General features: G+C 37.7%; 1 protein-coding gene across 1 annotated transcript in view; it reads left to right on the forward strand.

Annotated features, from left to right (window-relative positions):
* P3H2 (prolyl 3-hydroxylase 2) overlaps window positions 1–13,063 on the forward strand; it is a 148,813-nt gene that overhangs the window by 109,635 nt on the left and 26,115 nt on the right. The window contains exons 2-4 of the mRNA XM_003991795.4: window positions 4,693–4,845; window positions 5,778–5,967; window positions 11,438–11,569. Coding sequence (XP_003991844.1) covers window positions 4,693–4,845; window positions 5,778–5,967; window positions 11,438–11,569 — 475 coding nt within the window. The remainder of the gene's footprint in view (window positions 1–4,692; window positions 4,846–5,777; window positions 5,968–11,437; window positions 11,570–13,063) is intronic.

Genomic DNA, 13,063 nt, shown 5'->3' on the forward strand with positions numbered 1-13,063 from the left:
GGTAAATTATAAAACATCTAGAAGTTCCTCTAGAACTTTGGTGGGAAAAGTTTACATATGGCAGAGATGAGGAAGTTATATTAGGAATTTAGTTAGGGCCAAATCCTGGAGGTTTTGAATGTCATAGTACATAGTTTCTGGAATCTCTTCTGTGGTCAATGGATAGCTACTGAAGGTTTCTAAATAGTCAATGCGTACTTTTGAAATGCTTCTTTATTACTAGCTATGGAAAACCATTAGTGAGTCAAAAGAGTTTCATTCACTCACCAGTGGACAGAGTAACTTCTGAATGTCAGCAGGGCATTGATTTAATCAGCATTCATTTCTTTTTCCGTACAGAATGACTGCCACGTACAGTCATGCTTCTGGGCTGGCAGGAGAAAATGTTCACTTCACAGCCTGAGTTGAAATGGCCCAGTGTGTCCTGAATGCATTTCTGGCCAGAATTTCTCATATCTCAGTGGGGCGGTCAGCTCCCTGAAAAGTACCATCTTGTTGTCAGATCATTCCCCTTTCCTCAGTTGCTCTTTATTCTGCAGGGTTTTTTTTTTTTTCTTCCTAATGTATAGAGTTACCCTCTCCTGTGGCTTATTTTATTTTGGTCTTAAAGGAGGTCCAATGTGGAGCCTTTAAGGGCAGTTTGCTTTTTCTTTGTTTCGACGATCATGCCTTAGTTGAAACCTAGTACTTACAAGGCCTTATAATAATCTTCATCCCAAAATACAGCATTATGTGCAGCACACACATGTTCACTTGGACTTTTCCTACCATTTCAGATGTGTATATCTAATTTCTAAAATTGAGTACAAAGATATCAAGCTTCCAGTTAAAATAATGACTTGTTTTATAGACTTTGGAAGCCAATTCCAGTTTCCTGAACTGGTTCACAATGATTTAAAAGTCATGGCCAGTTCATGAATAAGTTTTATGGTTTAACCTCAAGTTATCAAGTCTTTTTAAAAGTTTTCTTTTAGGGGCGCCCGGGTGGCTCAGTCAGTTGAGCGTCCGACTTTGGCCCAGGTCATGATCTCACAGTTCATGAGTTCGTGAGTTTAAGCCCTGCGTCGGGCTCTGTGCTGACAGCTCAGAGCCTGGAGCCTGCTTCAGATTCTGTGTCTCCCTCTCTCTCTGCCCCATCCCCATTCATGCTCTGTCTCAAAAATAAATTTTTTTAATGTTTTACTTATTTTTGAGACAGAGAGAGACAGAGCGTGAGCAGGGGACGGGCAGAGAGAGCGAGACACAGAATCTGAAGCAGGCTCCAGGCTCTGAGCTGTCAGCACAGAGCCCGATGAGGGGCTTGAACTCATGGACCATGAGATCATGACCTGAGCTGAAGTCGGACGCTCAACCGACTGAGCCACCCAGGTGCCCCAGATCTTCTTAATATTTATATTGGTGAAGATGGTATTATGCTCAATACTGGCTTATAAATGGGGAAAGCATCAAATAGGAAAAAACAACAACAACAATGTGGCAAAATTTAAGAAAAAGAACCAATTTGTCAACATCAGTTTTTGAGAGCTACTGAATCATATTCAGTGTTGTTAATCAGTATTGAAGCTCTCAGTGTGAATGATGACTTCAGAAATGTTATTAAACTGACATCCTTTTAATACAGTAGAGCTTAGGAAGCACACTCACATGTAATACACTTTTTGATGTGTGTGTAAAAGATTGACTTGTTAGAAGTTCTTTTTTTCCTCTTTTTTTTAACATGTCATAGACATCCTCTATATGTAAAGTAGGTGGGAAAAAAACAAACAAAAAGAAGTCATATGACCCTTATTCTCAAAGAGCTCTACCAGAAAAAAACAAATATACTCAGGTAGGCGCAAAGCACAGAAGAGTCTGATAAGTGCTTGTAGAGGAATAGGGATAAGATGGTATTGTTGTACTTGCCTGTTGCTGGAATGTTGAGAAAGGATCTCTTAGAGAAGATAGGATTTAGGCTTGGCCTTATGGGATTTGTTAGATTTCAGTAAGAAAAGACCAAGGACGAAGACTCTCTAAGTCAGTGGAATAGCCTGAGCCAAAGATGAAGGTAGGAAAGTAAAAATCATAAATATTTATTTATGTTCTGTCAACTTTAATGGCTTGTGCTATATAGAATCAGAGTGTGTCAGTGCTAATCTGTTTTGTTCATAATTTATAGTTTGACTCTTGACTAAAGACAGTTTCCACGAACCACAAAGACCTTACTATATTCTCGTAAATTATGTGTCTGCGGGAGCTATAGATTATACCATCATTATTGAATACATATTTATATCTTTGAAACAGATCATCTATAAATTGTATTTTTGGTTTATTTATTTTTTTAATTTTTGTTTTAAAATATGTATATTTGTTTTAAATTTATTTATTTAAATTCAAGTTAGTTAACATACAGTGTTGTATTGGTTTCAGGAGTCGAACCCAGGGATTCATCACTTATATATAACACCCAGTGCTCATTCCAACCAGTGCCCTCCTTAATCACATCACCCATCTAGCCCATTCCCCCACTCGCCTCCCCTCCAGCAACTCTCAGTTTGTTCTCTGTATTTAAGAGTCTGTTATGGTTTGCCTCCCTCTCTGTTATTGGTTTGTGTTTCTTTTTTTTTTTTTTAATTTTTTTTAAACGTGTATTTATTTTTGAGACAGGGAGAGACAGCATGAACGGGGGAGGGTCAGAGAGAGAGGGAGACACAGAATCTGAAACAGGCTCCAGGCTCTGAGCTGTCAGCACAGAGCCTGACGCGGGGCTCAAACTCACGGACCGCGAGATCATGACCTGAGCCAAAGTCGGATGCTTAACCGACTGAGCCACCCACGCGCCCCTGTTTTTTTTTTTTAAGGATTTTTGTGATTTATGAAGCACATTTATATACATTACACAATTAAATCCTTCCAAAATCCTATGCAGTAGATGGTGGTATGGGGTTTTTGTCTTAAAGGAGAACTTTGTTTGTCTTAAAGGAGAACTAAGGCACAAATGTTTAAAATGACTTTTTCCAGGTTTACTTGACCAGTAAGTGTAGCCACACCCAATTTAGAACCTACTGTTTTTCCTCTATATCTATATCCTCATCACTGTGTAAGATGTCCATACAATTCATATTTATCTGTGTTGGTATGTGAGAAGTTGAGAAAATGTAAATTAAGAAAGAAACCACATCCCAAATTAGTGACAAGCGAAATCATTCTGTGAGTACAGAATTGAGGACAAAGGTAAAGGGGACAGGGAAAGCAGACAAGACCAGATTTGATGGAAGGAAGGCCAATAGCTAAGAGTAGGCACATTCAAGAGGAAAAGAGATTTTACTATTATTAGACAAAATTAAGGATCTTAGGTCTTAAAATAAGGCAGTGTATGTTTTCTGTAGTTAGGACTAAGATTATCTATCACGGAACGGCAGTAGCTGGGGACTTGGGAACTCAGTACTTCTTTTTTAGTAATATCTGTGTAGCAAGACTGTCAAAAGCAGACTCAATTGAATCTTATATGTTGTTCTGTGATTTTTTTGTGTACTTTTTAATAACAATGCATTTTCATGTCACCATACTCCAAAACAGATCAAACATAATTTGAATTTTGCCATGAAAAAGACTGCTAATGTGAATATTCACTTTTCTGTTATGGAACAAACAGATCTGTCTCTAGACATTCTCTGTGTCCAGAGCATAGGGCAAAATGTCTCAGGTTGAGTAAATTTAATCCTATTTTCTTGGAAAAAAATGCATCATTGCGTTTCATGGAGAGCAATGTATTGTGTGGTTTAGGAGAGGATTTTGTGGTGTCTGTGGAGTGGTTATTAAAAATTCTTCTTTTATATTAATGAGAATCAAAGTTATATGTCTGGAATGAAATATTTCAATCAAAAAGGAGTGTGGTAGAAAGTTTTATGTGCTGTATTCAACATTTCTTATGCATTGGTTTCTACTACTCTTAGTTTTGTATTCTTCACATTCTAGAGCAGGATAACAAATGTGATGGAGTGAGAGGTATATGCATTCCCATCCTCTGGAAAGTCATAGGTTTGTTTATACTCCCATTGTCAGGATGAAAGGCAAAAGGAACAAAAAGAAAAGAAGAGAAAAATACAAGATAAAAATGTCAAAAATATGAATTAGAGGTGGCACCACACTGGCAGCTTTCTGTGTGTGTTTTTTTTTTAACGTTTTTATTTATTTTTGAAACAGAGAGAGACAGAGTATGAATGGGGGAGGGGCAGAGAGAGACGGAGACACAGAATCAAGGCAGATTCTAGGTTCTGACCTGTCACCACAGAGCCCTACGCGGGGCTCAAACTCAAAAACCGTGAGATCATGACCTGAGCTGAAGTCAGATGTTCAACTGACTGAGCCATCCAGGCGCCCTGGCAGCTTTCTGTTTTGATCAATCATGAAACAAACAGAAGCATAAAGATTCAATTTCCCTGAAAATGCAGATGGCTCAGCAAAGAGCAGGAAAAGAATGAACTTAGAATAGAGCATGTGTATCAATTTTCACCAAAGCCCAGATTTCCACATACCATTTTAGGATCCCTGTTTGTTACCCTCTCACTTGTCAGTATGGGGGTTGTGTATAGTGAATATGAACTAGAACCTGGCCCTGCCACTTTAGCTGTTAGTCCTTGGGCTAGTACCAAGCTGGGTTAGAAATGTTTGTCTTCATTTGGTTCTTTTCTTTTTTTTTCCCCTCTGTAGCTTAACCAGCTGGAAAAGGCAGTGGAAGCAGCCCACACGTTTTTTATGGCCAACCCTGAGCACATGGAAATGCAGCAGAACATCGAGAATTATAGAACAATGGCCGGTGTTGAAGTACTCCAGTTGGTAGACCGAGAAGCCAAACCACATCTGGTGAGCGCTGGGGACCATTGCCCTAATCAGAAGGTGCTCCTGTTTCATTTGACTCAAAGCAGATTCCTGTGCATGGGGGTTTCAGGTTGAGTCTCGGTTTCCAATACAGTGATAGTTTTATACTTTCAGAGTTCTCAGATGAAATATTGTCATTATCAGGGCTGAAAAAATTGAGAGAAAATGAAAATACCTTTAGAAAATAAGTAAGATATGATGAAAAGTAGAATGTGATATAAACATCTGTCACCCTCTCTGAACGTCAGTGCCCCCACCACCCTTTGATTTTACATATGGGAGTTGAAGCCAGTGTGAATTGTTTAGGTCATACTGTGGTTTCCCAGCTCCCAGTCCAGGTGCTTTTCCATCATACCTATACTTTTAAAATTCTGATTATTTTAAAGCTATGTAATTATTCATTTAAATGAAAGCTTACTTAAAATCACAGTAAGTTGAAGGCTTTTTTTTTTCAACCGGAGATGTCACCATTCTCAACATGTGACCTCCAAGATAATTGAAGAATAGAGTAAGAGAAGACGATTTTCAGAAGCCTATTATCACCACCATCATCATCATCATCATTATTATTATTATTAAATTGGTCCAGCCCTGGAAAGTGGATGCGTCACAGCCACCCACATCAATCTCCCTGGCCTTTGGTGCATGGCCATAGCTACATGCAGGTGGGGTTAGAAAATATTGTCTTGCACGTGCTCAGGAAGAATATGAAATTGGAGCCACAGCATTCAGCTTGCTGGTAACTCCCATCTCATTTACAATTACTTGAAGCCACGGAAGTTACCTTTTGTCTTCCAGTACAACCCTTCATTATTCTTCCACAGCACAAGAGCGCAGTGCCCCCTGCCCAAATGATCCTGAATCTGTCTAAATCCTGCTAAATTCAAGCACCCCAATATTTTTCTGCTTCTTTGCAGGAGAGTTACAGTGCAGGAGTTAAACATTATGAGGCTGATGACTTTGAGCTAGCTATCAAGTACTTTGAACAAGCTTTAAGAGAATATTTCAGTGAAGATATGGAGTGCAGAGCCCTGTGTGAGGGGCCTCAGAGATTCGAAGAGTATGAGTACTTAGGGTACAAAGCTGGCCTCTATGAAGCCATTGCAGGTAAAGCTTACTTTTCCCTTTATTTATTTCCTGATTATAGAAATACTACATGCAATCTGTAAACTATTCTAATAATACAGAAGTATATGTTGCAAAAAATGGAAGATATATTTAGCCCATCCTATCTCCAATAAATAAATCTACCTAGTTTAAATGTTGTTGACTGTGGTCCCAAACTTTTTCAGATGCATATGTAAATGTTTATGTATTTATCGATAATTATTAGTTCATTTTTTATAAAAATAAGACAATACTATGGGTACTGATTTTCAGCATATTTGTTTTTTTTTGTTTTATTTTATGCTTAACAATGTAGGTGGACTTCTTCTCATGTAAGTACATGTAGATCTACCTTATTGTATTTAATGGTTGTTTAATGTTCCAATATATGCGGAAAGCGTAATTGACTAGTTCACTTACTGATGAATATTAAGGACGTTGAAGGTTTTCATTATTGTAAGCAGTGTATTAGTGAATACTTTTGTGTAGTTTTCTTCAATTAATTAAAAGAGCATTTCATTATATATGAAAATTTAATATATTACCAAGTGGCTTTTAAAATAGGTAATATGAATTATAATTGGGGAGATTGGCTAGTTAACCATTTACGGTGGGAAGCATATGCAAAAACACAAAAATAAATTCTATTTATGTTAATGTAAGTATGAAAATAAAGCTATTTGAACAAAATGCGAAAGAATATTTTTATAATGGAAGGAGAAGAAAACCACTTCTCAGCATGACAAAAGACAAGAAATATGAAAAGACAGACTTTACATAAGATTTATAATACAAGAGATACAATAAATTAAGCTGAATTACAAATGACAAGGGGAAAAAGTTGCAAAATATTTAGAGGCAAATAGTTAATATTCATAATATTTGAGTAGAACCTGTAAATTATTATTAGTAGTGGTAATTTATTTCTGATTTATTGATAGTCATAATAATAAGCAACATTTATATAGCAGTTACAATGTAGAAAGCATTTTACATATTTATATATCTTTTAATCCTCTAAACAACTTCTTGTAGTTGTCTGAGGAATTTATACCTCATAGCAATGTGATTAGGGTGAAGCTAGAAATCTGGGGTGGCTGGGTTCAGTGGGTGGTTCAGCGGGCTAAACGTCTGACCTTGATTTCTGCTCAGGTCATGATCTCATGGTTCATGGGATCAAGCCCCAAGTCAGGCTCTGCACTGACAATATGGAGCCTGCTTGGGATTCTCTCTCTCTCTCTCTCTCTCTCTCTCTCTCTCTCTCTCTGCCTCTCCCTTGCTTGTGCATGCTCTCTCTCTCTCCCTTTCTCTCTCTCTCTCTCAAAATAAATAAATAAACGTTAACAACAAAAAAAAGTGAAGTTGGGAATCAAACCTAGGCTTATCTCATTCTAGACCTCATATGTTTTAGGTCTACATAATTGAAAAATGGGCAAAGGATAACTTATTCAATAATACGTGTTTAACAAATATCTGTTGAGTGCATATTGTGTTCCAAGTTATAAATATATAAAAAACAATGCTCCACTTCACCAATACTTGTAGAAAGGCAAATTATGGAAGTGAGTCTGTTCTCCCTAAGTGCCAACGGTTTTCGGTCTCCACGAAAAGTACCACTCACCTAAGGAGTTCAAACCAAATCCCAAATGTTACCTTCCAATCCAACATTTCCCTTAATTGTTATTCTCTTCTGATTTGTTACCAAACTATGATTGCTAGCATAGTTACTAAACTATACTACCTCCTAATAGAATGTAAGATTCCCTAATTCTCTCCACCCCTTTTGTTACCACTCTGGTTCAAATCAACAGTATGTTTTAACAAAGCCACTGTGATAGCCTCCTTTCTGGCCCTCATGTCCTGATGAGGTTTTACTCTGTAGGCAGACGGAACAGTCTTCTTAAAAAATGAAAGTATAGGGGCGCCTGGGTGGCGCAGTCGGTTAAGCGTCCGACTTTGGCAGGGTCACGATCTCACGGTCCGTGAGTTCGAGGCCCGCATCAGGCTCTGGGCTGATGGCTCAGAGCCTGGAGCGTGTTTCCGATTCTGTGTCTCCCTCTCTCTCTGCCCCTCCCCCGTTCATGCTCTGTCTCTCTCTGTCCCAAAAATAAATAAACGTTGAAAAAAAAAATTAAAAAAAAAAATGAAAGTATGTTCACAGAACCCCCCTGCCAAAGACTCCCATTGTACTTGAAATAAAATCTGAAACCTTTAATAAGGACATTCATCCTTATTGTTGTGCACTTGTGTATATTTTCATCCTTTCTCTTTTTCTGTCTTTGATCCACTCCTAGGTTCATTTTCACTCACAGACTTTAAAACTTGTTGTTTTCCTCTATTACTTGCCTAATGTTCTGTATTGTTAATTGCTTTGTCCTCAGCACCTAAGTATACTGACTGGCAGATAGTAGGTGCTTAGTAAATATTTTTAAAACAATGAGTGGAAGGAAAAAAGAGGGGAAGGAGGGAAGGAAGGAAGGAAGGAAGGAAGGAAGGAAGGAAGGAAGGAAGGAGAGAGGGAGGGAGGGAGGGAGGGAGGGAGGGAAGGAAGGAAGGGAGGGAAAAAGGAAGGGAGGGAGAAAAGAAGGAAATGGCCTTTCCATCTTCACAGTGCAGATTAAAAGGGTTATTCATACTCTATGTTTTGAACATGTAGGTCATAAGTTGTTAAGGTCTTTGAGAGGGACATTTAGGAAACATCTTTTAAAATTCAGATTAAGAAGTAGACTGAAAATCGGGGTGCCTGGGTGGCTCAGTTGGTTAAGCGTCTGACTTCAGCTCAGGTTTGTGATCTCCTGATTCCTGAGTTCAAGCCCTGTATCTAGCTCTGTGCTGACAGCCCAGACCCTGGAGTCTGCTTCAGATTCTGTCTCCCTCTCTCTCTGCCCTCCACACTTGTGCGCTCTCTGTCTTTCTCTCTCTCAAAAATAAGTAAACATTAAAAAAAGCGAAAGAAAAAAAAGTACACTGGAAATCAATTTGTTGGATGAACTCTTTGCCTCATTATCAGTTACTCAAAACCCAATTCAATTCACCTAAAATCAGTAAAAATATCTGAATTATTCAGGATTTTTTTCCCCATAGGTTTTGTTTTGCTAGGCCTCTGGCAGAGTCATCTGCCTACATTTTTGTGAGCACTGTTCATTTGAATGTCAGTTTTATATGTGTTTCACATTTCAATTGTTGAGTATTTGTTTGCACTTAATCTTTTATTTGGAAATCCTTTTCCTTTATTATAGTTTATTATAGTAGTGTAAGGAGGATATGTATCCTGTCTCCACCCCCACAATCTCCTCTACACCTGCCTCCATTAATAGCTACTGAAGAGGTCTCACAAATGTCCTACATCTGATTTAGGAAAATTAACTAACTGATACTTACAGAAACACATTTAATGATTTGCTCGAGGTCATCATAATATGTTGGTTGCTGGAAAAAAATAGAGATCTCCTAATGTAGGCTCTTAATGCTTACTGCACCTATCACCAACATTACCCCCACTTCCAGTAAAGACAAGTGATTTAAAAAGGCATGGTTCCTAAAACTCAATCAAATATTGTATCTTACAGAAATATGGTAAGTCTTTTAGGAAATTCAATGCATATCCAATTTATTATGAGAAGGAAATTTTAAAAAGTATTCCCACACAAGTGACTTAGGTCTCAAACTTATTAAAACATAATAATTGTATAATAACATGTGATATAAAAAGGAGAAAAGAAATACAACTAATAAAATACAGCATAGCTGTATGTAAATTCTTGTCTGCTTCAAAACTGTTCTAAATTAAGACTGAAACTGGCTTTTAAAATACAGAATGTATTTAGGAAGTCAGAATATTTGAATTTTTAGAGTTAGAAGAACTTTAAAAATTGGAGAAAAATACAAATGGCTTCTCAATGCAGTTGTTTATGACTGTGCTTGTTGAAACTCGAAAGAATATCCTTGCGTCACTCTCATTTTGTTGCTATTTATATCTTACATTGAAAAATACCTCCATTCAGATTTGGCGTTCTTGTTGGGTGTGTTTTCCACCTCTCCCTTTTGCTTGTCATTTGGAATTAGGAGGAGTGGGTATTAAAAGGTAAGAGACATGCCAATGGCCAAGTAACTAAGAACAAAACAGTTGTTTGTTGTTTTCCTAAGAAATAAAACAACTATTTATTGGATTTTTATGTAGCTATTTATTTATAAGATGCTAAACAAATAGAACTCATTCTTTCCCTCCCAGACTCCAACTGTAGTTAAGAACCAGTGGGCTGTAGGGATTCTGTTTGCTGTGCCACGTTGGGTTGAGTTAGCCAGACTGTGCAAAAACTGGTGCATTTTCCTACAGACCAGAAAACACCCTTTTTGTTGTGTTCTGAGGTCCCTCTTCAAGTCATCAAGATACAAGCCAAACTCCACCCAACAGAGAACCTTTTTGAAAGGAGATATTTGTGGTAATAAAATATAAAGTCATAATGTCAGAAGGTTTTATCGTCATTCTCATGAGAATCTGCTCTGCACAAGCATGAATAAACTCTCTTCTATCTGGAAAAGATTGTCTCCATCTTCATTGCAAAAATAATTGGGGCAAAATGTAGGAAATGTTTGCTTCTCTGGGACATTAGCCACTTGTGTTTCCTCAGCTCATGCTTGGATGAGATAGAGCCCAGAGCTAGAGGGAGTGTGACAACCTCTACACTGGAGAATCCTATTTGTAAGTGAGAAGGATGGGAGCAAATAAAGGGGAACAAAGAGTCAGAGTGTGCATCCAAATTCTTTAGTTTTCCTCCTTATCCTATTTTACCAGTCCCTATAGTATTAGAATTTCCAATGTTCAAGTGATAGAGCCTTTTGTAAGTGAGTGGAATAGGTTCCTGACTAATAGATGTAAATTATATATATATATATATATATATATATATATATATATATATTCTATTTCCCCTTTAGGAAAAGTTCTTGGAAATGTTAAGGAGAAAAAGCATCTTTGCTTCTCTTCTGTACACAAACTGTGTGGCAATTACTTCCTCTCAACTGTTCCTTAGCGTGACCAGGATCTGAACATCCGATCTCCACCCAGAACACTTCAGGCCACCCAGTATACAAAGAGAGGCCTCAGAGTTATTAAACAGGAAAGATACGTCAGCAGCAGGGCATGGGTGGGGTGAGATGGCCTGTGTCACTCTCAGGAGATGTAGAAAAAAGATACATGGAAGGGGAGAGTGCAGTACAGAGAAAAGATCAGGGTCCAGAAGATTTGGAATCTACTATTAGTTACTTTAGTGATCACTGATCAGGAGGCCTTGGCAAGTCACTTACTTCCTTGGTGAAAACGATTTCTGCTCATAAAATGAAGATAATAATGAGATCACTCTAGCAGTGTGGTGAAGTGAGGAATGCCCTACATTAACTGTGGCTCTGACCTTGAAGTCTGGACACTCTGGCAGACAGGAGGGACCCACCTCTTACTCTTGTCTTCCAGATCACTATATGCAGGTGCTGGTTTGTCAGCACGAATGCGTCAGGGAGCTTGCCACCCGCCCTGGCCGCCTCTCACCAATTGAGAACTTTCTTCCCCTGCATTATGACTATCTACAGTTTGCCTACTATCGAGGTAAAGCATGGACTATCCTGAAGACCTTTGAGGGAGGGGTGTTGCTCATCATTACAGATATTGCATTTTCTTCTGTATTTCTCAGTTTACCATTGAGGCAGTGGGGATTAATGTGTTTTTGCTCTCAACTCACATCACTGCAGCTCAGGCCAATGAGAGCAGGTGAAACCACAAGTGGGCAAATGCTGTGATAATGCCCTGCAAGTTATACTAGGCTGACACTTTACATGATTTTTAAATTGAATTTTTCTACTTAATTTTAAAAGATCATATATTGGAGCGCCTGGGTGGCTCAGTCAGTTAAGCGTCCAACTCTTGATTTCCTCGCAAGTCATGATCTCACAGTTCTTGAGATCAGGCCCTGCATTGGGCCCTGCTCTGACTGTGTGGAGCCTGCTCGGATTCTCTCTGACCCTCCCCCACTTGCACTTCTCTCAAAATAAATAAATAAACTTAAAAAAAGTCATATATTCATAGGTCCAAAGACTAAATATCATAAAAGCCTCCTTCTCTTCCTTTTTCCTGCAACCCAGTTTCATGCCCTACGACCCAGTTTCTGATTTATCTCTTTGAAATACACACACACACACACACACACACACACACACACACACACACCAACTTATTTCCCCCTCTTATACATAGAAGGTAGCACATTATTTATACTGTTATTTATGATGTTTTCTTCACTGAATAATATATATTGGTGGTGTCTGGCCGGCTCAGTCAGTGGAACATGTGACTCTTGATCTTGGGGTTGTAGGTCTGAGCCCTCTACATTGGCTGTAGAGATATTTAAACATAAAATTTAAAAAAAATGTATATATATATATATATATATATATATATATATACACACATATATATATATATACACACCAGATTTTAAAGCTTTTTAGTAACTTGGGCCTATGAAATTGCCATTTGCTTAAGTCAAAAATGGTCAAATTTTGGCAATATTATATGGTTTGACCTAATTGTGTCAGTACATGGAGATCTTCCTCACTCATTTTTCTTTATAGCAGCATATCATTGTCCTATAATTTATTTTATGTGTCTCCTTATTCATGGGCATTGTGTTGTTTGTTACAGCTTTCTATTTCAATCAAGGATCAAATGAATAACATTTTATGTAAGTTATTTCACATTCACACATAAATATATATATATAGGACAAATTTCTAGTACTATAATTGCTGTGTTGAATGGTTTATTCATTTAAAATTTTGATAGATGTTGCCACATTTTCTTCCATATGGAGTACATTTTTCATTGCCCATCAATAGAATATACTGGGGAAATTTTAGATATTTCACCAATCCATTAGGTGAAATTTTTTTTTTTATCTCAAATTAGTTTTAATTTCTATGTATCTAATTGAGAAAGAGAGACTGAGCATCTTTCCTTATGTTTAAAAGCAATCAATAGACTTGTGGTTGCTGAAATTGGTTTTAGATATCATGTTGTCAAACTCAGTACAAACACAGAATTAAC

This window comes from Felis catus, chromosome C2, assembly GCF_018350175.1.
Source record: "Felis catus isolate Fca126 chromosome C2, F.catus_Fca126_mat1.0, whole genome shotgun sequence".
Classification (NCBI taxonomy): Eukaryota; Metazoa; Chordata; class Mammalia; order Carnivora; family Felidae; genus Felis; species Felis catus.